The sequence below is a fragment of the Anser brachyrhynchus genome (assembly GCF_964034855.1).
Source record: "Anser brachyrhynchus genome assembly, chromosome: 28".
Taxonomy (NCBI): domain Eukaryota; kingdom Metazoa; phylum Chordata; class Aves; order Anseriformes; family Anatidae; genus Anser; species Anser brachyrhynchus.
In genome coordinates this window covers 2,486,949-2,511,042 of record NC_137721.1, presented here as the reverse complement: position 1 = coordinate 2,511,042, position 24,094 = coordinate 2,486,949, and the positions used below count along the sequence as shown (strand labels likewise).

General features: G+C 47.2%; 3 protein-coding genes across 5 annotated transcripts; 1 reads left to right on the top strand and 2 right to left on the bottom strand.

The window, feature by feature from the left end:
* Positions 1–226: 226 nt before the first annotated feature.
* On the bottom strand, positions 227–4,068 carry LOC308183497 (uncharacterized protein). Of its 2 annotated transcripts, XM_080569695.1 has the most exons (3): positions 3,720–3,771; positions 2,025–2,121; positions 227–1,598 (listed from the first exon to the last, which is right to left on the bottom strand). In XM_080569695.1, the coding sequence occupies exon 3, from the start codon at positions 1,575–1,577 to the stop codon at positions 609–611; it is 969 nt and encodes a 322-aa protein (XP_080425821.1). In that variant the 5' UTR covers positions 1,578–1,598; positions 2,025–2,121; positions 3,720–3,771; the 3' UTR covers positions 227–608. The 2 variants fall into 2 exon arrangements, with proteins under 2 accessions (XP_080425821.1, XP_080425822.1); XM_080569696.1 differs by lacking the exon at positions 2,025–2,121 and having other exon boundaries at positions 3,720–4,068.
* Positions 4,069–6,154: 2,086 nt separating this feature from the next.
* Positions 6,155–10,112, bottom strand: LOC308183496 (uncharacterized protein). Of its 2 annotated transcripts, XM_080569693.1 has the most exons (3): positions 10,091–10,112; positions 9,354–9,397; positions 6,155–8,457 (listed from the first exon to the last, which is right to left on the bottom strand). In XM_080569693.1, the coding sequence occupies exons 1-3, from the start codon at positions 10,095–10,097 to the stop codon at positions 7,051–7,053; spliced, it is 1,458 nt and encodes a 485-aa protein (XP_080425819.1). In that variant the 5' UTR covers positions 10,098–10,112; the 3' UTR covers positions 6,155–7,050. The 2 variants fall into 2 exon arrangements, with proteins under 2 accessions (XP_080425819.1, XP_080425820.1); XM_080569694.1 differs by lacking the exon at positions 10,091–10,112 and having other exon boundaries at positions 6,155–8,573; positions 9,354–9,392.
* A 9,400-nt stretch (positions 10,113–19,512) lies between these two features.
* On the top strand, positions 19,513–23,540 carry LOC308183916 (uncharacterized protein). Its single transcript, XM_080570480.1, has 2 exons — positions 19,513–19,697; positions 21,549–23,540. The coding sequence occupies exon 2, from the start codon at positions 21,570–21,572 to the stop codon at positions 22,512–22,514; it is 945 nt and encodes a 314-aa protein (XP_080426606.1). The 5' UTR covers positions 19,513–19,697; positions 21,549–21,569; the 3' UTR covers positions 22,515–23,540.
* Positions 23,541–24,094: the final 554 nt, after the last annotated feature.

Below are 24,094 nucleotides of genomic sequence, written 5' to 3'. Positions count from 1 at the left end.
CAAGCCTTCTTCTAAATACCAGCCCATGTTGCTCTTTTATGTGTCTCTGGCTAAGCTTTCAGCACCAAGATCTGTTCCTACAGCTGGTAAATCTTTCTAGCCCTAAAAATGAGATTACTGGCATTATACACAAAGGAGTGGCAAAACAGCAGGGAATAATTTGACTGCTAGTATTAGAAATAATTTTTAAAAGATGGAAAATGAATCAGACACCAGACAGCAGGAATCCAGCTGCAACCTGAGATTTAATACAATGGGCACAACCGGTGAGTATAATTGATCCAGTAACAGTAAAAACCTCTTGGGGGTGCAAACATTACCACAGAGATGTATCAGCTTAAAGTTCAAAGTCTGAGCACCTGCTCAGAGTTACTTAACTTCTCACTAACATCTTTTCTGTTGCAGGAATAACTAAAGTGTGTTACTTGAGTTATTTAATAACTAAAGAATAACCATGAAAGGAAGGCAATGCACCCTACAAGTTTAGCATTGATTAAAATAAGGGGAACGTGCGGGCAAAGCATCTCCAGGGGTTAGGAATGGGGGAAAATAAACCACAGGCCCCAGCTATATAGCTTGCAGTTTTCATGGATACATCTTCAGCTCCTTCACCAGAGCCACTTCGAAGCACAGCGGCTCTTCTTGGGGTGGCTCGAACGCTTCACCCCCCCTGAGTGGTGCCGTGGCGAGTGCTGGTTGGCACACGAGTGGAGGCACTTGGACTTGCTGATGTGCTGCATGGACGAGCTCTTGTGCTTGACCCCCTCCTGCAGCAGCGAGCATTTTGTCACACGTTGCTGCGACGAGCTCTCCTTTATTCCGGTGCCGGGGGGGCACTTAGGCACCTGTGGCTGTTGCAAGCTCTTGGTTCCATTCTGCTGAGAGGTGTAGGTGGTGATGCACTCCTGCGTCGGGTACCCCTTCATGCACTTCTGGTGAGGGAACGTGCTCACATACTCCTGCTGGAAGCACTGTGTCACGTACTGCTGCGGGGGACACTCGGTGACCCCCCGCAGTGGCGGGGAATAGCCGCCGGTCATCCCCTGCAGGGACCGGAGCTCTGTGCCATACCGCTGAGACGAGCATCTGGATAACTTCTGTGATGCACGCTCATCCTTGCAGGAGGCCGAGTATTTGATCCCACATGGTGGGAACCTCAGCTTGCCCGGCTCTGGGCACCTGGGTGCACAGGGTGGAAGGCTCTTGGCCACACGCTTCTTCTCATAGTGGCCATTCTCACAGGGCTGGAAACTCTGCGTCGTGCTCAGCTTCACGCTGGGCTTCCTGCAGGGCAGCAGGCGAGTGGTCTCACAGGGCTCAGGGCACAGCAGGACGCATGGCTGGACATAGGGCTGGCAAGACAGCAGCTGGCTCTGGGTCACGGTCGGCTGTGAGCAGATGTAAGTGAAAGGTTGCACATAGCTTTGCCATCTGGGCATCGGGCTCTTGATCACGCTCAGTGGGTGGCACGTGGTGCTGCACGCATCAGGCTGGGGCGTGCACTGCTGGAGGCTTTCGGTGATGTAGCTCGATCCCGGCAGGTACAGGTGTTTATACCGCTCCCCATAATAGTGCATGGTCTTGCGAGGTGCTTATGCCTGAAAGAAGCAGGAAAAAGAGGGACAGTTCACACAGGCACTGTCTGGTTCTCTGTGATGCAGGGCTCCGAGTTTCCCACAGGTGTCCCCACGCAGTGAGAGGCTTGGGGTGATTTGGGACAAGGCTGGGATTACCGAGGAGAGGAGAGGAGAGGAGAGGAGAGGAGAGGAGAGGAGAGGAGAGGAGAGGAGAGGAGAGGAGAGGAGAGGAGAGGAGAGGAGAGGAGAGGAGAGGAGAGGAGAGGAGAGGAGAGGAGAGGAGAGGAGAGGAGAGGAGAGGAGAGGAGAGGAGAGACAGTTCTCCACTTCTGCCCCCATATTCTTCTCATGTGAGACCAGAAACAACATGGGATCACAGTCAGGCAAACCGGAGAGTTTTCATGCTGCCCTTCAAAGGTCAGCTAAGTATTCCTCAGAGCACCTCACCAAGGAGAACTGACGTTATGACCCTCCGTTTGGCTGGAAGCCTCCTCCATCCCCACCAGGACGTCCTTTCAAGTTTATATTCTGCAACTCCCAAGCACTGGAGATGAAAGGCAAGCCAAAATTAAAGGTGTGTCCATGCTGTAATACTCAGGCGTGGCTGCAGTTCACGGGGGCAAACCCAAGCTGAGGTTAAATGAGCTAGCTGACGGTAAGAACAGGTTTGTGGCAGCACGTACGACCTGCCTGTCTGCTGAAGCATGGTCCTACAGGGGTCTGCTGGGTGGGCAGCATGCGGTTACGGGGCTCTGAGCTCCCTACTGTAGCATCAGCATCACTGCCTCTGCAGTCCCCACTTTATACTGTCCCGTGGGCAAGATTTAAGAAAAGAAAGAAGAGAAATGCAGCAGGGTAGTTTCTTAATGTTTGCTGAAACCCCAGCAGGAAGGAAGGAGAAGGCATCAAGGCAAAATCTCAAGCAAGTTTCATTCCAGTCCTGCACTGCATTCATCCCAAGCCATAGTGTCTTGTTTTTGCTACGGTAGCCTGGAACACATCAAACTGCCTGCCACAGCAACTCGGATGGTGAAACCTCATCCCGGCAGCTCCTCATGAGCAGCATGAAGGGGAGGCCAGCTGATATCATGTCCCAGGGACAGGATGGGGCAGCACAGTCAGCACATCCACACTTCCCTCCTGAACTTGTTGTGGATGTCGTGCTTTGCCCTGGTCCTTGGAGGCATGAGGGAAATCACCCCCTTCGTGTTCCCCTTCAGAAAACACTGCCTTCAGTTTTTTTGGCTGGTTTTTAGCAAGTACTGGAACCACTGGGCATAGAGAAGTCGCTCTGATTGATTATTTTTCTCTGACGTCATTTGGGAATTAAATGATTGTAAAGAAACTGCATTTTCTGAACGCCTCTAGTTCTGTCTATAATTACAGTAATCTGATTTATCTTCCAAAAAGCCTATCGCTGGGTGTCTATTAACAATAACAATGCTGTGTGTTACTATCATTATCACTACAATTATAATAATCATTGACTAATAAAAACAACCATTTGAAAAACAACAACAGCAAAGCTACTACTACATGTACAATGCTAAAGTATCTGGTGATGCTCATCAAGATAAAAATCTTCTAAAATAGGGGGATTATTTGCTTCCAGGGACTTGTTTGCATCTCTGACTTATTTTATCCATTAACCTACACAGAAAGTTAAACGTGTTCAGGTTTAGCTGGAGAGTCTCTCTGCTAGCTTTTACATTGGCACTGAAGTTGACTGGCTTCTTCCTATTCCTTGAGAAGCTGCTTTATTCAAATTCCATAAAATGGCAGAAGAATTCTGCCAGTTTCTTTAGAGGAGTCACCTTTCTGCGTACAGGCTCGTATCTGACTCCTGGCAGCGTCGAGCCCTTTATGTAGTCAATGTCTTCCTTCGGACTAGATCTAACAGCAAGCGTAGAAAAGCCCACAAATCCCACTCCCAGCTTCACGGTCCATCTGGAAGTGCTTTCCTGATATTCTTCCCTTCAGCAAGCAGGAGCTGTTCCAGCTGTCAGAGCCGCGCACGCCGGGGCTGAGGGCAGCATCCCCCAGAGACTGCATCTCCGCGAGTACACGAGCAGGACCTCTGCCTGCTCCAGCCACCCAGGTACAAAACAGCATTTCAGGAGCTCCATTAAAAGCCAGACTTACCCACTTCATCAGTGAGAACAACCGGAGAGAAGTGCCTAGGAGAGCCCCGCGATGGCAGAGCTTTTATACAGTGAATAAGTGCCCTAGGGGAGTGAGGCAGTTTGGCTGGGCGATGCTCTAATTGCCTGCCAGTCCCGGCTGAGCCACGTGCAGCTTCGCGCCGGCGGGGATGGCCGTCCTCACTCTGCGGGGCTGCCGTCGCCGGCCAGCACCTCCAGGATGTCTGGTGTAGCCCCGAGCTCCACACGGGAACCTCCTGCTCCTCTCCATGCCAAGCAAAGCCTTGCTGGCCTAGCACATCCCCTGCAAGGGCTGCTCATGGCTCTCATGCTGAGCAGCCTGTGCGCAGTGCCACAGCATCTCTGCCTTCCCCTTGCAGACTCATGGCAGCAAAAATGCTCCTTTCCGCACCGAAAAAGATGCCGGCTGAGACAAAGGACTGGGTTTGGGCCGCCCAAGGGACTCCTCATTTCCATGGAAGCTGCATGCATAAGGCCCTTCGGTGCCTTTGAAAACACCGTCCAGGAAGGACTCTTGGCGACTTCTTGCAGACCATAATTACTGTGGCACGCAGACTTCCTTCACTTACACAGGGAACCGAGGGAAGAGGTGGGTGACTGGGACTGAGAAAGCCTTGGGCTAAGGGCAAGTCGGCTGCTAAAATGACCTGCCACGAAGCGAACAACCTGCCCAAAGAGGTGACGCTTTTCCGGCACAACAAAGGGGAGAAGCGCAGGAGCACAGGGGCAGCCCAGGGAAAGACGGCTGAATCACAGCGAGCTCCGGCCCCGAAAACACAGCTCCCATTTCCTGCTCTGCTGTACAGTATTTCTGTTCCCTGCTGATGCCAGGTGTAAACCTGAGGGGAGATGAACAGTGGCATGAGTCTATGTGCCGATAGGGAAGGGGGTTTTGCGTAGTTATATCTGCATAAGTAAAGGCCCTGGCATTTTTTTTCCCCTTTAATGCAAATTTGACATCTACCAGTTGGGTTACAGGATGCTGGGAATTTAGGTGAGGTCCTATATGTTGAAACAAAAAGGGGTGAAATAAGTACTCTGAGTGGAGTAAGTGGAAAATTTCTCACTGATAAGAAGCAGAATACTGATCTCCAGCCTATGACCCATGGACTTAATTTTCTATTTCTGTTTTTGCCAGAAAATAAAAGTCCAGCAGGCTATTTTGTTTTTTACATTTTTGATTTTCTACCAAAAATTCACCCCAATATCACAGACAAAAATGTAAACAGAGTGCACGTTTTCCTAGTTGATGCCAACATTTTGAGAGCAAAAATAGCTAAAGGGAAGAGTGCTTTCTCTAGGCTTATTTTCCACAGCTGAAGACAAAAGCACTAAATCCTACCTGTGTTTCTCTTAGCTGTGTTTCATTCCCCTAAACTACAACACCCTTTTTAATGTTAAATGGCCTGACCCAAGATTTTAGGAATCAAGCTGGCGTCAGAGAAGAGGTAAGCAGATTACCACTGTTTTTTACAAGCTCCATAAATCCAGTTCATGGGCAAGACCCAGATCCGGTAGCCTTCAAGTAATCCTGATATTCATTTTAGTGTTTCCAGTGCAGGTAACGAAATACTAACCCAATGATAACATCATGCCCTGTCATACAAATATTCTTAATTAACATCTGCAAAGTCCCCTGAAATCCTTTCATCTTGAAGAGACGCACAGTGCTGCATGGGACATTGTTGTGGGGGCTATTATTATTCCCAATTAAACACAGGGGAAACTGAGGCACATTGCACCACAGTCACTTGGTGTGAGTCAGAGCCAGGGCCAGCACCAGGCTCAGTCCCAGCTGCCTCCAAAAGGAGCCCCATGCTCCTTTTGGCCACCCAGCTTCTGTGAGATGAGGTCCTCCACCACCCAGGAGGATTTTGGTAACCCTGCCCTGGGCTCAGCCTGCTGTGGGAAAGCCGCAATGGTGTGAAAGCTCCTTGGAAGCCCACAGCGATGCTCTCTTCTTGCAAAGGGGACACAAAAGTTTGGGTTGCAAGAGCCTCCCTGGCTCTTAAATGAGGAAGGAGGGCCACAGTTGCTGCCACTCTTACCTGCTGTTCTCCAAAACATCATCCATGGGCACACCGAGGAGGTGTGAGAAGGGGCTGCCCCCCATTGCACCCACTCCCATCTCAGGCATCTCCTTGGCTTTCGTGGGCAGCCTGCGGTGGCACCCCAAGGTCACTGAGCAAGGGTGGAGCAGGGCAGGATGCGGGACAGCGTCCCGGCCCTAGTCACACCCTCCTCATCCTCTTGCACCACTTGTTTTTGCCCTCCAAATAGGCATGATCTACTTAGCGTGAGCAGGCTCCTATTCATTTTCCTAATGATAGGGCATATTGCAAGATTTTTGTATTTTTTTCAGACAGGAGTTCACTGTATTTTTAACGAACCACCAGAGGGCAAAAAGACAAGGTATTTAATGTGAGGTCAGAGAACTATATTTATTTAAGTATATATATGTATACCATAAGTATACATATATATATATAGTTTGTTTTCAATACAGTGTAGAGTACACATCTTCAGGCAGCATAAAGAATATAGTTAACCACTTCAACATCTCCAACATTCATAAAAGAGTAATGCTACAACTTTCAGTGTCATTTCAAAGACTTTGTTTTGTTTCAGGCTGTGTTTTCCATATTAATCAAAGCAACCAAGTGAATAAAAACTTTCATGGATAAAATTTCAGCAGAACCAACTTCACCGAGCCAGAAACCCTGCCTGGTTTAGGGACTCCACTGAAGTCAGTGCAGAGTCAGCAGGGACTTCTGGCCACCTTCCGAAACGAAGGCTGTTGGAACAAGACTCGTTTACTGTTTGCTTAGCAAATTTACGTTTGGCTTCCAAATCTGTGAGTGAAAACAGCTCTTTTGGAGAACTTGCAGTCTTGGGGATTACAGGTCACCCCGGGCATTGTCTCAAGACCAGGACTAAACCTGGTGCCAGCCCTCTGCCAGCCGCACCGCCAGTCATCTTGATGCTGTTGTCAGCTGGACTCCTTAGACACTTTTTTTTTTGTTTGAAACCTCTATTCATTTCAATTAGGTGAGAATTTAATAACATCCCACTGAACTATTTCTTGCAGCAGACTAAGGAATAAGCCACAGACACCTGGAGCGCAACCATAGAAATAATATCATACCCTGGCCCAAAACAGAGCTGAGCTACAGGGGAAGTACTGGAAAACAGAGATAAAGCAGAATTAAGCAATAGCAAGTAGTCGGCAGGTGACACAAGGAGATAAATAACCCTGCCCCAAAGCCATACCTCGCTGTTTTTCCAAGGACCTTCCTTTCCCCCGCTCCTTTTTACCAGGGCCATTTTGATGCAGAGCAGTACTTTTTAGAGTGACTTGAAATTTTTACTCCACCTGACTGACACTGCTGCTGTGGGACACAATCAGTCGCACACTGCTGCGGGACACACTTGGTGGCACACTGCTGTGGGACACACTTGGTTGTACACTGCTGCTGTGGGACACACTTGGTCGCACACTGCTGTGGGACACACTTGGTGGCACACTGCTGTTGTGGAACACACTTGGTCGCACACTGCTGTGGGACACACTTGGTGGCACACTGCTGTGGGACACACTTGGTCGTACACTGCTGTGGAACACACTTGGTGGCACACTGCTGCTGTGGAACACACTTGGTCGCACACTGCTGTGGGACACACTTGGTGGCACACTGCTGCTGTGGAACACACTTGGTCGCACACTGCTGTGGGACACACTTGGTTGCACACTGCTGCTGTGGAACACACTTGGTGGCACACTGCTGCGGGACACACTTGGTGGCACACTGTTGCGGGATACACTTGGTGGCACACTGCTGCGGGACACACTTGGTCACACACTGCTGCTGTGGGACACACTTGGTCGTACACTGCTGTGGGACACAGATGGTTGCACACTTGGTCTCACACGGCTGTGGCACACACGTGGTCACGCACCTGGTGGCACACTGCTGCGGGACACACTTGGTGGCACACTGCTGCGGGGCGCAAGTGGTCACATAGCGCTGTGAGACACACTTGGTCGCACGCTGCTGCGGCACGCACGTGGTCACACACCTGGTGGCGCACTGCTGATGTGGGGAGTAGGTGGTCACACTCTGCTGCGGGACGCACTTGGTCGTACACTGCTGCTGGGGGATGCCCTTGGTCAGGAATGGCTGCTGTGGCACACATGTGGTTACACACCTGGTGGCACACTGCTGCTGCGGGATGCACTTGGTCGCACACTGCTGCTGGGTGGCATAGGTGGTCACGCACTTGGTTGCACACTGTTGAGGTGTGCACTTGGTTGCACATTGCTGCTGCGGCACGCACTTGGTCATGCAAGGCTCCTGAGACACGCACGGGGTGATATACTGCTGCTGTGGCACACAGGTTGTCACACACCTAGGTGCACACAGCTGTGGTGGGATGAGCTGGGTCACACGCTGTTGCTGCGGCACGCACTTGGTTGCATACTGTTGCCGTGGAACACACTGGGTCACACACTGCTGCTGGGAGAAGCTGGAGGACAGAAACCGCTGCCGGGGGACGCAGGGGGTCACATACTGCGGGATGCACTGCGCCGACTGCCAGCTGGTCACCAACGGGTGCCTGGCAGGGTACATGGGGGGGCACTTAACGGGGATGGGTTCCTGGCAGAGAGGAGGGAAGCACTGCTGTTGGTAGCACAACATCTTGATGAGGCTTTGGCAGGACTGGAACGAGAGGTGGGAAAGCAGAGCCCTTAGACAGGCACCCGGCAGGGTGCTGGAGCTGCGTCCCACCTGCGCCGCTGTCTCAAAACCACGCCAGCAGCAGCTGAGCACCTAACCTGTAATTTTTAACTCAGAAACACGTCAATAAGTCAAACAGTAGGGACATTCAGAGACACACGCAGCATGAAGTATCTCCCTGGACTTGAGCCCCCCCTCTCCACCCATCACCTGGGCTTTCAAGGGGAAGAACTGATCTTTGAGGTCAGCAGAGGAATTCCTCATCTCAGAGCTGCCTTTTAACTACCAAATCCAGTTTTTCTCCTCTGCTTTTCATTGGGGACCACATTTGACCTCTTGCTGACGTGTTGAGAAAAATCCCCAATTCAGAAACCTGCTCTGAACCTCTGGCCACTTCTGCGGTAGCAAGAGAGGCAAACGGCACCCAAGGCTCCACTGTATGCTGATCCTGTAACACTGCGGGCATGCAGAGGTTCACAGCCCAGTCCCAGCATCACCAAGTCTGTGCTCATTAGGGAACCAAAGCCAATTAAAGGGCAGAGATACCACAATGGAACACAGACCTGCTCACAGCTCTTCTGGCACTGTGTTTCCTGATACACACAAAACAGCTCTGAGTGTTATCAGGCAACCCCAAAAGCAAACGACAATAGCAGCACCACAATTACTGCTCACAGTTATTCTTTAGACTGTTCACAAGTGGCTCTTGGAGTCAGATGCCTCGCTGGAGACACTGTAAGAGCGCGTTCCCACACCAACATAGCAATTCAAACTCACTAATTTTAAAAACCTTTCCCACAAAGCATTTCCATATGTAAAAAAACACAAAGAAATCTGCATTTCAACAGCTACAAAGGCTCAGCACAAACCAGACTTACCCAGCTCCTTGGTGAGAACAGCGTTGTGATGTGACCAGTGAGCCCTAAGAGAAGGAGACCTTTTATATAGCTACTAACCGTGCCTTGAAGGTATGAGGAACTCACGACATAGCCTATTAGCTCCTATGCACAAGCTGTCCTGTGTGCAACACTTGCAGTGACTAGCACCAGTGTACTCATCCCCAGGGATGAGTAGTTGAATGTCAGCTCCCCATAGTAAGAGTAATTATGTGTTGTATAATCCTCCCTGGCATGGTAAGACTGAATGGTATTTGGAGAGGCAGAGGCATACCCAGCCTCAGTGGTTTTGCGAGACCAGAGTGCACACGACACTGTGCAATAATGGCTTTCTAGGGGACTCCGTGGAGCCAGGCTTCCCTGTCCCTGGACTCCTTCTAGTGGTCCCCAGAGACAGGTCATCCCATTGCTTGGCCTCTTGCCACACACACATGGGGATGGCTTTGTGCTGTGGGAGCTGCGCTGGGTGCTCCATGTCCTTCTCTAACCTTAATCACTCATTAGAGCAGCCCTTCTCATCCACCTTGCAATGCCCAGCAGCTGGAGTTGGCTATGTGTGCAGTGGGACACAGGACACTGTCTCCTCTGGGAAAAACCAGGAGCTCCTCAAAAGCTTCACATCACCCTTGGGTGGGCGTCATCCACAGCCATCCTCCTTTAGGTCTGGAGAGCATCTGGCTGCCAGCGCCCCGATAATCCCATGACCCCAGCACAATTACCTGTCATCAGAGCGATGGGAATACACCATCCAGTGACAGATCAGCAGGAAAGATGAGCTACAGTCACGTTTGATTGCAGCCACTGCATAATGAGCTCAGCTGTCAAAGCTGTCACCGGCAGCACGACAAGCCACAAACAGCACCAGGAGCAGATGAACTGCCTCCAGTCCTGTGGATATCTTCTCAGTGAGTCCACTTCTTATCGCATACCATGCCCAGAATAAAGAAACCAGTTAGAAACCTGGGAGATTAATTTGTCGAAGTCACTGAAGATCTAGTCAATGCTTTCATGTGTACTTTGACACATGAAACTTCCCCTAAAGTGACCATTTCTTCCCGCTGGCTCCAAGGAGAGCTCAGGGGGACCAGCTCAGAGGAGTTCACTGGGTGAGATGAAACCCACCCCAGGGGGAGCAGCTTCTGCATATATTTATTAAAGCTGTGGTTTCTTACGAACTAGAGAAATGGCACTCCTCAGGTGGTTTCTGAGGCCAAGAGAAAGGTCCGTATATAAATAATTTTGTAGTACAAGTGAATAATAAAGCCTAGCAACTCTTTTGTACAACTATGAAAGTGGTTCTCAAGGTTTATTCATGGGTGAAAATTTAGGGTTCATTAGGCAAGAATCGCAGGGAATTAAATGCTCCCTTTACCATATGCATGTCCAGCAAGAACTAAGCCCTACCCTTGCTGGTCAGCACTGGGGGCATTCATCATTGGCTGAACCACAAGAAATGCAGCTTTGTTGTGGCCTCCCTCCCACAGAAATTGGTTCTTTGATCCAAAGTCATAACTCTTCATTGCTTTTTAGCTCCAAACATTGCAGGTCTGATCCTCCCTGTTAACCAAGGTGAGTAATTCATATTTATATTGGTTTTATTCTAGTCTGGATGCAGGCACTGCCTCAGCCCTCAAACAAACCCTGATTTCATTTGATACTTGACTGAAACCCATGAGTAGCCACGTAGTTTATTGACAGACCAGGAGAAATTTAATTACTTGATCACAGAAATGACTTGTCTTTTATGTTCAAACCCAGTAATATCTATATGATTATGTATCTAAATCCACTTATTCAGTACACTCAAAGAAAGAAAGAAAGAAAGAAAGAAAGAAAGAAAGAGAAAGAAAGAAAGAAAGAAAGAAAGAAAGAAAGAAAGAAAGAAAGAAAGAAAGAAAGAAAGAAAGAAAGAAAGAAAAAGAAAGAAAGAAAGAAAGAAAGAGAGAGAGAGAGAGAGAAAGAGAAAGAGAAAGAGAAAGAGAAAGAGAAAGAGAAAGAGAAAGAGAAAGAGAAAGAGAAAGAGAAAGAGAAAGAGAAAGAGAAAGAGAAAGAGAAAGAGAAAGAGAAAGAGAAAGAGAAAGAGAAAGAAAGAGAAAGAGAGAAAGAGAGAAAGAGAGAGAGAGAGAAAGAGAGAGAAAGAAAGAGAGAAAGAGAGAAAGAGAGAAAGAGAGAAAGAGAGAGAAAGAGAGAAAGAGAGAAAGAAAGAGAGAAAGAGAGAGAGAGAGAAAGAAAGAAAGAAAGAAAGAAAGAAAGAAAGAAAGAAAGAAAGAAAGAAAGAAGAAGAAAGAAAGAAAGAAAGAAAGAAAGAAAGAAAGAAAGAAAGAAAGAAAGAAAGAAAGAAAGAAAGAAAGAAAGAAAGAAAGAAAGAAAGAAAGAAAGAAAGAAAGAAAGAAAGAAAGAAAGAAAGAAAGAAAGAAAGAAAGAAAGAAAGAAAGAGAAAAGGAAGAATGAGACAATTAGAGTCTATTTTAATTTTGGCAACAGGGCAATTTTGGAGACTTTCACTATGCAGCAGTTTAATGAGTGTTTCACTTTCACATAGCAATGCCTGTCAAAAATGTGTGCTTCTATTGTCATCACCTGTGCACATCCTGGTAGTATCCACCTTCTTCCCACAAGGCAGCCCTGCCCTGCAATGGTTGGCAGCTAAGAAAATCTCCTGTGCTTTTTTAACATGCCTGACTCATCTTGCAACCCGGACAACAGCACAAGATGAAGGTGGAAACGAAGTTAAAATAGGGCCATGGCACTGAGAAGTATGAAGAGGGAAGCTGAAAAACATCCTGGAAGAGCTGCCAGGTGAGACACTTGGGAATCCACCGCCTTCCCTTTAATAAGTCAGGAATGCAAAGGAACACCGTCACAGAGCAGCAATTCTGGAGCATGAGCTAATGCACCAGGAATGCAAAGCTCCTCGCCTGCTCCAATTATAGAAATCTGCCAGAAGAGCAAGCCAGTCAAAAAAGAAGATAGAAGAAACAAATTAAATCGGTTAGGTGTGATCTCAGATACTGGCCTGAAACTTCAAGTGGCATAAAATTAGCTTTGTTCTATTAACTGTAACAAGAAAACGCTGATTATTTAGACAAATAGCTGTAAAGCAGGAGGGAGCTACAGTGGGGAACTGTTAAAGATTAAAACTAGCACATAGTGAAGGACACTGCGCATGTGAGGCCGCTACAGCAGAGGCAAGGAGGAGAGTCCTTCCTTGAAGAAATCAGTCTGCCTTGGAGAAGTAAAGACAAGCTCAGCTTAACGTCTTGTGACCATGAGAACAATCTTCAAGTACCAAACACTGGTTAGGGATGTGCATGGGGCTGGGATAGCCATGTCCTCCAGCCTCACCTAGGCATGGCTTTGTCTTCCAGCCTCACCTAGGTATGGCCTTGTCCTCCAGCCTCGACAAGGCAAGACCATGTCCTCAGAGCTGTACAAGCCACTAGAGTGCAGCATATGCACATGCAACCACCTCCTGCAACAGCCTTGCAGAACAGGCCAACAGAAGCTGGGAAATCACCTTCAAATGCCCTCTCTCTCCAGGAAAAGTTTGAACTGGTAGCCTGTGAACTCAGCCCAGACCACTGCCTTTGCATCCTAATATCCGAGTGTTCCTTATTGTACCAAAGCAGTGGCATGAAGTTAAACCTAAGTCAGCAACACACCCTGCAGCCCAGCCACAGCCTCCTGTCCCCATCCCAGCTTACATGCACATGTGTTTCTGGACATTGAAAACATGCACTGAAATGGTAGCTGGGCTGCGTTCCCTGGGCTTCACAGGAGAGGGAATCTGTTCATTCAATCGCTGTAAGGCAGTGAGGTGTGTGCAGGGAGGGGAAGATGGAGAACAGGGAAGCACAAGAGAATAAGAAGAGATTGCACATTTGTATTGTATCAGACTTGTAATTAGAAAGCAGCATACAGGCTGCAGATAATAAAACTTAACATATTATTAGCCCAGCAAGCAGTAAATTTTCAGTATCGTTACTTCAATGATTTAACAGCACTGAAGGCAAAATACAAACTCCATCATGCAATAGAATTAAATGCTCCTCTCTTAGACTCCTTGCTATATTTTAAAAGCTTTTTATTGCTTAATGAACTCTTGCTGTTCTGCAATTAGTAGCCCCAACACACCTCTTTGTTCTGGTTGCTACCAGGCTCAGTGGAGGTTAGCCTCTGCAGAAAATCTGACTACATGATTGCAATAGCCCTGGTGAGTTTTAAAATACATGAGCCAAGCTATGGGTTTCAACACTGATGCAACTTTCTTGCCCCCTGGCACCCACATCCATTAGCTGCATCTTCTGGGCTTCCAAAACCAGAGAAACCTGAGTGCAGAGGTACGTGCCCAATGCTTGATTGCACCCAAAACTTGACTGCCCTGCACAGGACAACAGCGAGCGGCCACCGAAGCACCCAGCTGCAGAGGATGAAGCTGTGAAATATGTCTAGTGGAGGCTCTATCACACCAGACGTGAGAACATGATGTTACCACAGCAGGCCCTGCATTTTGTTCCTCTGCCACTTTTGCTTGGGAAGCCACTGACTCGCCTTCTGGTTTTCATAGAATCACAGAATCACAGAATCACATAATCACAGAATTGTAGGGGTTGGAAGGGACCTCGAAAGATCTCCGGGTCCAATCCCCTACCAAAGCAGGTTTTGCTTTTGTTCCAGGGGTGGCACAGAAATGGGAGCTTGTGGTGCCTTAGCTAGTAGTGGGCTTTGCCTAGGTTCTGATTTTGATGAAGAAAACGGCTCCTCTGGCTTCTCCTGAGGTTTCTTTTCTCTTTGGCTGTTGCTGGATCTGGCTCTGCCACTGGCTCCAGTGTGGCTTTTGCTTACTGTAGGTGGCAGAGGGGCTGCTTGCTTGCACTGCTGCTGGTTAGCTGGGAAGACATTCTTCTCGCAAGCCAGGAACTGAAAAAAAAATAATAATGTATTTATGTATTTGAGGAAGAAAAAAATGCACTTTTGTTGTTGTTTTGGGTTTGCTAGTTTGTTTGTTTGTTTTTTTGGTAAAATAAATCAAGAGAAGTAAGAGAATCAAGCAGCAGCAACAGCAACACTTTCTCTTAGAAGCCCTGGTAACTGCACCCTAATCTGCATACAGGTGTTAGAAAGAAGCAAACTGAGAGCTCAGGTTTGTTACAACTTTAATGAGTATCTCAGAGCAATGTAAAGGAGAGGACCCAAGATAATTCTCTCTCTTGAACCTGAAGACCAATAATTACCCCTCCCGTGCTATCTTCTTGCTGTATATTCATTTAGCCTGGGTTCCTTTCACCACCCAGACCTTGTCAGATATTCACTTTACAGCCCTCAACCACATTAATACTGGTTTGCAGCCCAAAAGCCTCTGAGGACAACACTGTTCGATCAAAATCTGTTTTGTCAGACAGAGCATTCGTGCAAGGCTGCGCGGATCCTTGAAATCTTCACTGTTGCTCTTGGATTTAGCCCTTCCTTCCCCTCCCCAGGGAGTTTGTCCTGTCAGCCAGAACATATTATTACATCAGATGGTCTCAACATACTAAGCTTTTAAAATTTCCCTTTTCCATAGTAATTCAACTAACAGCATAGTTTTAGGATTATAATGTAAGGCATGATTGTATAATCTCTCAGTCCTCTGGGCCTGATTCTTTTCCTATAATCCCTTTGTGCAATGGTGTGATGCCATCAAAGTCACAGGAATGACATAGGTATAACCAAGATTATCTCTATTAATCTGCGACATTACATGGATGCAGAAACAGTTGGAAAAGAAATAGTTTAATTTCTAGAGCCTGCAGCTCCTGAAATTCAACCTCAATTAATTCAATTTGCAAATGGAAGAGTCTGAAATTGCCATCGCTGAACTATAACCTCACAGTAAGTCATATAGCAAGCCTAATTACCAATTTTTAATGGATTCATCAGAAGCAAACTTACCCAACCCAACAGTGAAGCAACAAATCAGTGCAAAGACTGATTTCAGTGGAAGAGCCTGGGACCCAGAAATGTCCTTATAAGCCCCAGGAGTTCAGCCTCCCAGAGAGGGGCCTGTGCTGTAAATGATATACGCATTTTCGTGACTCCAGAACTGCCCAGTTCACAGCACAGGTTGTTCTTCTTGGTGTTTAGGAGAGAAGACTCCCTGTTCTTAGGCATTTTGTATTTTAGCTGCAGAAGTCTGTTGTGCTGGCCACACCTGAAGCCTTGTTCTTGTTCTGGCATTTTCCAAACACTGTGGTCTAAATCCCCATATTTTCAGTCCTTCCAGAGATAATCACAAAAATCATGCAGGCAGCAAATGCAGGGCCTGAACCTTGGAGACAATCAAGGTCTTTTCTGACTTTCTGGGGGAAGGATAAAGCAACCTTAATTCAAACGCAAGCAGTGCCCCAAGAACCTCCCTGCTGCACCAGGCACCTGCCAGAAAACCATGAGGCTGATACTCCAGCAAGGCAACACTTCATCCCCTTCCAGGAACATGGGAAGCCTGAAATGGTATGCTGCACCCCAGCTGTTCCCTGTTCTCCAGCAGCAGTGCTGCAAAGCTGAGCACAAATCCAGGGTGACCCCCCGGGCTGCCCTGCTGTAAATTGTGTGTCCTGGTGCATGGGCCAGAAAAGGCTGACGACAGGCTTAACTTCAACAAGTTCATTCCTGAGCTCCAGAGCATGAATGAAGCAATTGAGAATTAGGATCTTTGATGTGATGACTGACTGGAGAGTATTTCTGTTGTGCCCAATGGGTTTTCAATGAGGCAATCTGTTCAGCAGCACAGTAATCCTGCACAAGCAGTTAGGAATACATTTAGGCTGGGAATTAGAAGACTTCCAAGAAGCAGTGCAGGGAGGCTCTGGAACTGGCTGCTAACTCAGAGAATTGGAGGCAAAATATGTAAAAAGCTTGAAGACGGACGCTGGTGAATTTACAAAAGAGGTTTTATTGCTCTGAAGGTAGAGTCACAGACAACTGATTTAGCTGTGTGTGTTTCCTGAGAGCTGTTAAAATAATCCTAGGAAGCTTGGGTGCTCTGTTATGGCAAAAACGGAGAGGAATTGTTCATGAACAGGCAGGGGAAAAAAAAAAAAAAAAAGCATGCAAACTGACACATCTGACCATCTCTGTGGAAGACCGGTTTCTCTTCTCCTGTAATATGACTTGATGCTCAGAGTCCTGGGCACTAGGAGAGAAGGTCAAGTCTACAGAAGTATCAGCTACTGGACTTGCAAGCAGACAGACCGATACCAGGAAATTCAGTAACTGGTAATTAAGTCTTTTGTCTCGTGAGATGAGCTAATCAAGGTGTCCACCCTAAAGTGATGACAGACACAATAATAAAGAACAAGCTGGGGTGTTAACGAAACAGTGTCTAATTAAGCCACTGGGCGAGCCATGTCTTGGGAGATCCAGTTCAGCAACTTCTGAATCACACCAAGACATGAAATCCAGGAGTGCAATAATTTCCACAAATCATTTTCTCTGTGCATAAAGGTTCAAAGTACTGGATGGACAAAAATCAAAGAGCACGCTTGCAGACGTGAGGCAAGGATTTCACATCCTGAGTTGCAGTTCTCTGCAGTGCTCTTTGCTTCTAAAAACGCTCATCCCTTCCTTCAGACTGAAGTACTATAGCTGCAGGGACCTTAAAGATACTGAGACACTCATGGTAAATTAGCTACAAATCTCCATTTGGAATTGCTAACATAACTGCTGCATACCTCCCTGGGCATCTTAGACTCTTGGGGACCTAATTAATTAATTACCTGATCAACATTTGGAAAGCCTCTGAGGGGTTGAGGGCAACTCAGCACCTGCACAAGCTGTGTGGAACCTGGAGTGGCATTTTCTCTCTAGGAAGAAGGACGGGCTCAGGCCAGTATTTTTATCATCTGTGGTGTTGCATTGCCTGGAATTAGTGGTACAGCGTCAGCAACAGCTGGGAGCAGAGCCAGGCTCCGCCAGGTGAGAGCTGAGTTGCTGCTTAGCTCCACGTTCACTGCCAAGCCGCCTTCCTTCATGCACGTTTCTCCCGTAGTTCCCCAGAGGTTTGAGTAAGGCAGGTTTCACTGCATATGGCATTTGCCTCTAAAAATAGTCTTAGTGCAATTCACATGGAAGGGGAAAGCAATTACGCCGCTACTATGGGAAAAACATTCACTCCCTTTCCACGGGCTGACTTCAGAGCCTCTTCGATGATAATTACCATCATTTTTCTGCTGAGGTTGCTGACATGGATGTGAAGTGACCTCCCCAAGCCTCTGCAGACCTGGATCCAAACAAGGGTTTAAGGTCAGGATGGCCCCACCTTCTGGTCTCCAGACATGGTTCAGGTCGTCTCCCCTCCAGCTATGGAAAGTGATTTTCCTTGCTCACTGGATGTTGCAAGTCGAGGCTGGAAATTTGACAACCAAACTGGCTACATATTCCAGAAACCCGACTGCTTGCTTTAATAAAAGCAGTGTCACAACACAGGGCTGTGGTTTGTTGCACCTGCACCTCAGCAATGGTCCACAGGTGCTACGTGCCCAGTTTCTCTCTCACTGATGGGCAGAGCAGAGGTTACTGGAGCTCTGGCCTGGAGGTGCACATTCACTTTTCTCAGCTGCAACATTTGATCTAATGACTTGCACCGTCTTCTTCTGAACCCAGCTGGTCTGTCCTCTGCAGGCCAACAGGTGCATTACAAAATATGTTTTTTATGAGTCTGAGCTTATTCCCCCTTGCTATATTCCCCCTGACTTTAGCCCTGCTCCGCAGGGTTGAGGTCCTAAAGCAAACCTCAGCAGAAAGGCTATGTTGATAACCGCGACGCCTGATGCTACCTAGAAAGCAGACGGGCAGGTTCTCCAATGCTGGAAAGTGTCCTAGTTCCTGCCTTCACCAGACCTACAACCACAATTTGTGCCAGCAGAGCAGCAGCTGCAGCAGTGAGGTGAGGCCTTCGCTGAGGGTAGGCACCAGATTGGGATGTTCCCCTTGCTAGCAAAGGCAACCAAAACGAAGCAGGTTCCAGGGCCAGCCTGACACCAGCAAGGCAGGGCCCCACCTGCAGTGAGGTAAGAAGGGAAGTTGCATGGGTGAAGTCACGCCATGGGAAAAGAAGATGTGGTCTCAAATCCAGGTGTTCTGTCCTTCAGTTACTAAACAACTATCAGCAGAGGAAGTTACACCACAGCTAGAAGCAGCTTTTTATATTTGCACCCCAGGAACCCCAACCAATGTCGGGTACCAGCTCAGCCTGTTGCAACGATTGCATCTGTAGTGCGTGTGCTGATAAAAGCTCTGGTAAAATCGAGGAGACCGGACAAAGATAGTCCCAAGACAACCAAATATGATGAAATTCACCTCTGTGTGGGACACGTCTTCTCTGCTGATGAAAATAATCCTAGCATCAGCAGTGAGGTCTGTGACTTATATCCCAACAGCTTCTTGAGATGTTGAGGATAACAATCAGTGAACTGTTTTCACTCAAAAGACTTTTTACATGGAATTATGTTAAGAGAATACACTGCATACACTACCAGCTCCCTTAATTTCACAGGTATATTGAAACATCTTTTCAAGTGCTGTCCTAGCACCAAAGCAGCCCAATGTCCTGGTTCCGTTGGGGTGTGATAAATTTTGTATGCCGTTAGAAGTCCCTTTACTTTTCACATGATGTATGGAGATAAACTCAACTCCCTATTCTGTCATGTTTGGATAGGTGGGAGCTAAATCTTCTGCACCATAGACAATAATATGCATTCAAAATGATCTGTTTTGAAATGAAAGAAGAATGAAATCTGTAAAGATCTTAATGGGAAAAAAGCAAACCCATCCATCATGCTCTGATAGAATCACAAAAAAAGTCACTTTAGAGAATTCATTGATGAAAAGGAGGTGAGAGAAGTCGAGATTAGTCCCCCAGTCTTAAACCACAAAGACATCCAAAGAAGTGGGGGCAAGACCATTAGCTGGTATGAAATGACTCAGCTGCATGGGCTGAAGTGGAACCACATTGGCTGACACCACATCAAGACCCCTGATCTCGGTGGGCTCTGCAATGGCTGTATTAACTGGAGGCTATGACCTTTATTCACAGAGAAAGTTTTTTGTAAATCGGATTAGTCAGAATCAGGATTAAAATGCATTCTGCACCAAAAGCTGTCTCTTCACACTGCCTACGTGTAAAACAAGTCTGTGGAGGAAATGCACAACAGCAGTTGTGAAAGAATGAGCTCATTACCTAGGAGGACTCATTCCCAGAAGGCAGGGCTTTGAAACCGTATAAAAGTTCTCAAATCTCCATGCTCCACCATCCACTCGACTTCACGCTTCACCCTGTTGACTGGTTGGGTAAGTCAGAGAATACTGATCCTTTTTGTGATGCCTATAATTTTATTGCCGGTTGTAATTTTACTGAGGTTTAGTGTAGGCAGAGTCTTTAAAGAAGCGTTTTATTTGATACCTTTGAATATGCAAAGGATTCCTACAAGGGAGAGAAATTGTTGGCATTGGGGTAGTACAGGTAGGCTGGGGATGACTCTGCAAGGCAAGTTCAGATTGTGTGTAAATCTGAGGATAGTCAAGTACTAAATTAGATCCTTTCTGAAGCAGAGATTAGATAAAATTATATTGGTTTAAGTATAACTGATCCTGCCTTCAGGGAAGGAGAAAGTCTAATGGCCTCCTAAAGTTCAATCTAAACCCACTTTCTATGATTCTTCTATTTATAACATGAATGTTTTAAAAACTTTAATCGAAGAATTGTATTTGGAAAAGACAGATCTGTGATTACGAGGGACTGTATGGAGCAGAAAGGTGAAAATATCCCTCTTGAGCTTTGTCATTCCTGCTAACCAATATATTAATTGGACTTAAGATGCTATCATATCCTTATAAAGGAAATAGCAAGAGACACCAGACACTGATCTAGATGATCTAGGAGGATGGGAAAGAGAGGAATGAATTTGCTTTAAAGATGTGCTAAGAGGGGCAGGTGCAGTGGGGAAGGGAGAACAAACTTGCACACACTCACTTGACCTGTGTTGGCTCCATTCCTTTGTTGATAGGACTTAGAAATACCCTTTCCAATTCATGCTTCCATGGTTCTAACCTTTTATTTGTGCTCTTAGATTGACTTTAGAAAAAGAGCAGCATAGGAATTGCCAGAGACACAGCACGAGGCCAGCCAAACCTGGTCCTACCTTCAGCAGCACACCAAAGAGAGGGAGTTTCATAAATTGTTAGGAAAAATCATTTGGCCTGTTGCATATTAATGACCTTGGGAGAAGAAATCCCTCCTGATTATTCTGATTCATGCAAGCTACATGCATCCTTAATGGCCATGATAATCCAGAAATGTAGGACAGCATCACCACTGCTAATTTTTTCCATGACAGTTAGCAGGACCGTGACACAGGTAGCCTCAAGTCCATTGCATCATTAGTGAAGTGAGTGATAGCAATACCAAAAGGTGGAGTTGGCCTATTACATAGTTACTGTAAAGGCCCTCAATACTACAGAAACACATTAGCTTACTGAGGAGGTCCACCCTGGGGCCTTAGCACCTCATTTTTTGAATTCCAAGAAAAATCTGGAAACCATTTCAAAATGGGCAAAATCAAATTATTTCATTTTTTTCAGTGTGGAATATTCTGTTGGCCCCAGATTTATATTCTTCTACTTTTTGAAATACCACATGCTTTTAAATGCTTGTCTTCAGCATCGTTATTATTATTATTATTATTATTATTATTATTATTATTATTATTTTGACTTTCTGAAACTTCTATCAAACCAGAAAATCTGTTATTTTCCAGCTCCTCTCATCAGTCCCCCAGGAAAGAAATGAAAGGGAGTTAACACGTTGGGAAGGGCTAAGCAACAGGCGGAATAGCTCTGAAATGTAAATCAGCTCCAAGTTCAAAGGAGTGACTCCATCTCTGTTAGACCTGACAGGGCTGTCCCACATTGCAGAACTGAAAGGAGGAACAAGATAAGGTAGAGTCAGAGCAGGAGCTGAAAGACAGGATGAAAAAGAAACAGCAAATCATAATTCCTTCTGAGCCAGCCTACATTGGGTAACTGAGGGCAAGCTAAGAGAACTTTACTGTTGCAGATGATTAATGTTTCTTATAATTGTTTCATCCTTATCCCATTGGAGTTCATTTAGCAGACACAATAACGCTCTGACATTTCTTTCAGATAATCTTGTTTCCTGCAAAGATGTCTTTGAATCAGACGCAGTGCAAGCAGGAAATCACCCTCCCACCTGGCCTGAGCAAAACGATTCCAAAGCAAAGCCAAGAGCCAGTTCCATGCCCTGAGCAGGTCCCATGTCCACAGCAGCAACCTGAAGTCCAAGTCCCAGACCCAACCCCAGTAGTTGTGGTACAGTGCCCAGAGAAAACAGAGCCATTGCAAGCACCCTTGGTGGAACCAGACAAGGGAGAAGCACCAGTGGTCGTAATACCTGAGTGTCCACCCCAGGAACAGCAGCAGCAGCAGCAAACCAAGCTACCACCAACTTTCCCTCCTGTATCACACCCTGAGCCTATTTCATGCTCCCAGGAGAAATCAGAATGCAAAGAGATGCCAGAGCCCACCCTTGTTATCTGCCCTGAACCTGCACCATGTCCCCAGGAGAAGCAAGAATGCAAAGAGATCCCCGTGCCAGTCCCTGTTCCAAGCCCTGACCCTGCACCATGTCCCCAGGAGAAGCAGGAGTGCAAGGAGATCCCTGTGCCAACTCCCGTTCAATGCCCTGAACCTGCACCATGTCCCCAGGAGAAGCAGGAATGCAAGGAGGTCCCTGTGCCTGTCCCTGACCCTGCACCATGTCCCCAGGAGAAGCAGGAGTGCAAGGAGATCCCGAAGCCTGTCCCTGTTCAATGCTCTGACCCTGAACCATGTCCTCAGGTGAGGCAGGAGTGCAAAGAGATCCCGGTGCCCACCCCATGTCCCCAGGAGGAGCAGGAGTGCAAGGAGATCCCGAAGCCTGTCCCTGTTCAATGCTCTGACCCTGAACCATGTGCCCAGGAGAAGCAGGAGTGCAAGGAGATCCCGGTGCCGACCCCTGAGCCGGAGCAGTGCTCCCTTCCCGAGAAGCATCCTCCCATCGAGCAGCAGCAGGTGAAGCAGCCCAACCAGTGGCCACTGATGCAGAAGTAACTTGCAGCTGACAAGGGAAGCCCTGAAGAGAGAAGCAGGATGCAAGACCTCCTCTCCCCTTGTCTCACAAAGGTCATTTTCCAACACCCTTTTCACCGCAGAATTTCTGTTAAGAAGCACAGCTCCCAACTCCCCCCACTAACGCTAGTGTTATCCCATACTAACAGCCACACACTAACCGACACATCAGGACTGTCAATAGATAGGAAGGCTTCGAGTGGTGGTGTAGGCATGTGCATTCGACTTTCTAGCAACCTGAATCTCTGCCCTCTCCCAACCATTCATGGCTTTCAAACACCTGGAGAGAAACCGAAGAGCATGATGGCAGGCTGGAGCCAGGGTTCATTAAGCTAAGTGTTTGAACTCAACCCAATGAGCCAGCTCATCCTGCAGACCTGCACACTGCCTCCTGGTTTTCATGCAACAACCCCCCCCTCCCCCCCCAGCTCCCTGCATGCGAATGCCATCTCCCACCTTGCATTTAAGGCTTTTGCCTATTAATAATAGGATTTGAGTTTTCTGCAGAACCTGCCGCTAAGGGGTTCTGGTTGATGGCAAGAAGGCTTTCTGAATCATGAATCCACAGTGCTAAATATTTTATGCAATAAAAAAAATCCATTCAGCTAGAGGAAAGGAAAGATTTTTACAAAAGAGCCATCACCTCTTAATTATCTGCTTAGCTGAGCTGGTAGTCATCAGCGCTTTCCTGAGAGAGCTCGCCTCTGATTTTCTAGGATGTGTAAAGAGCAGCTTGAGCTGAGAGTATTTATGGAAAAGATATAGATAATTAAATGCAACCCAGACATGTTTTGAAATAGTTTAACCTCATGCATGGCTTCCAGCTGTTAGACAGGATAAAGGAGGCGGCACACACGGTGCTGTCAGAATTACACCCTGGAACATATTTCACCACACAGTGCTGTTGCGTATGTGTTTGGTGCTTAACGCTAATTATTTTAGGCTGATATTGTATCCAGGTTTATTTCACTGTGAAAATCAACAATAAAAATGACTTTGAATACTGAATTGTGGATACTTGTAATATCTTCTGCTTATGAAGAGGACAAGGAGTCTCAGCTTGCAAATCGCTCACTTTTTAGGCTGAAAACCAGGCAAATTGGGACTCAGAAACTTGGGTGCTTGCAGAGGACCCTGGATCTTCTGTTCCTCTCCTCCAGGCACCTGCAAGAGCCCCTTGGCTGTACCAGCCAGGGGATGGCTGATTGCACAGAAACACTAATTAATAGCACTGACACAGCTCTCTGCAAGACACCCCACCCCAAAGCAGGACACAGGGCATCAGCTTATGCCCAGCTATCCCAGTGCTCAGTCTGCCCAATTTAAACACATTCACAGCCACCCCGTGACCTCCAGCAGGCAGAAGGCATGGGTGTGCCCATCAGGAGGGTTGCAAGCACAGGCAGACAAGCTTTTCCCACACTTCAGATGAGCCAGGAGCAATGTGATCTCGCTAGTTTGGCCCTGTACTTGCTAGATGGGTTAGATACAGCCAACCTCATCGTCTGATCACAGAATCACTCTGAGACACACGGCTTCTGGTTTGCAGAGCAGATTTGTGT

Bases quoted from the DNA above. Each gene is read 5' to 3' on its own strand.
- LOC308183916 (XM_080570480.1), top strand. From the start codon at position 21,570: ATGTCTTTGAATCAGACGCAGTGCAAGCAGGAAATCACCCTCCCACCT.
- LOC308183496 (XM_080569693.1), bottom strand. The intron at 8,458-9,353 runs GTAAGTCTGGTT...CTCTCGTTCCAG, and splicing joins TGTTCTCACCAAGGAGCTGG to TCCTGCCAAAGCCTCATCAA.
- LOC308183497 (XM_080569696.1), bottom strand. From the start codon at position 1,577: ATGCACTATTATGGGGAGCGGTATAAACACCTGTACCTGCCGGGATCG.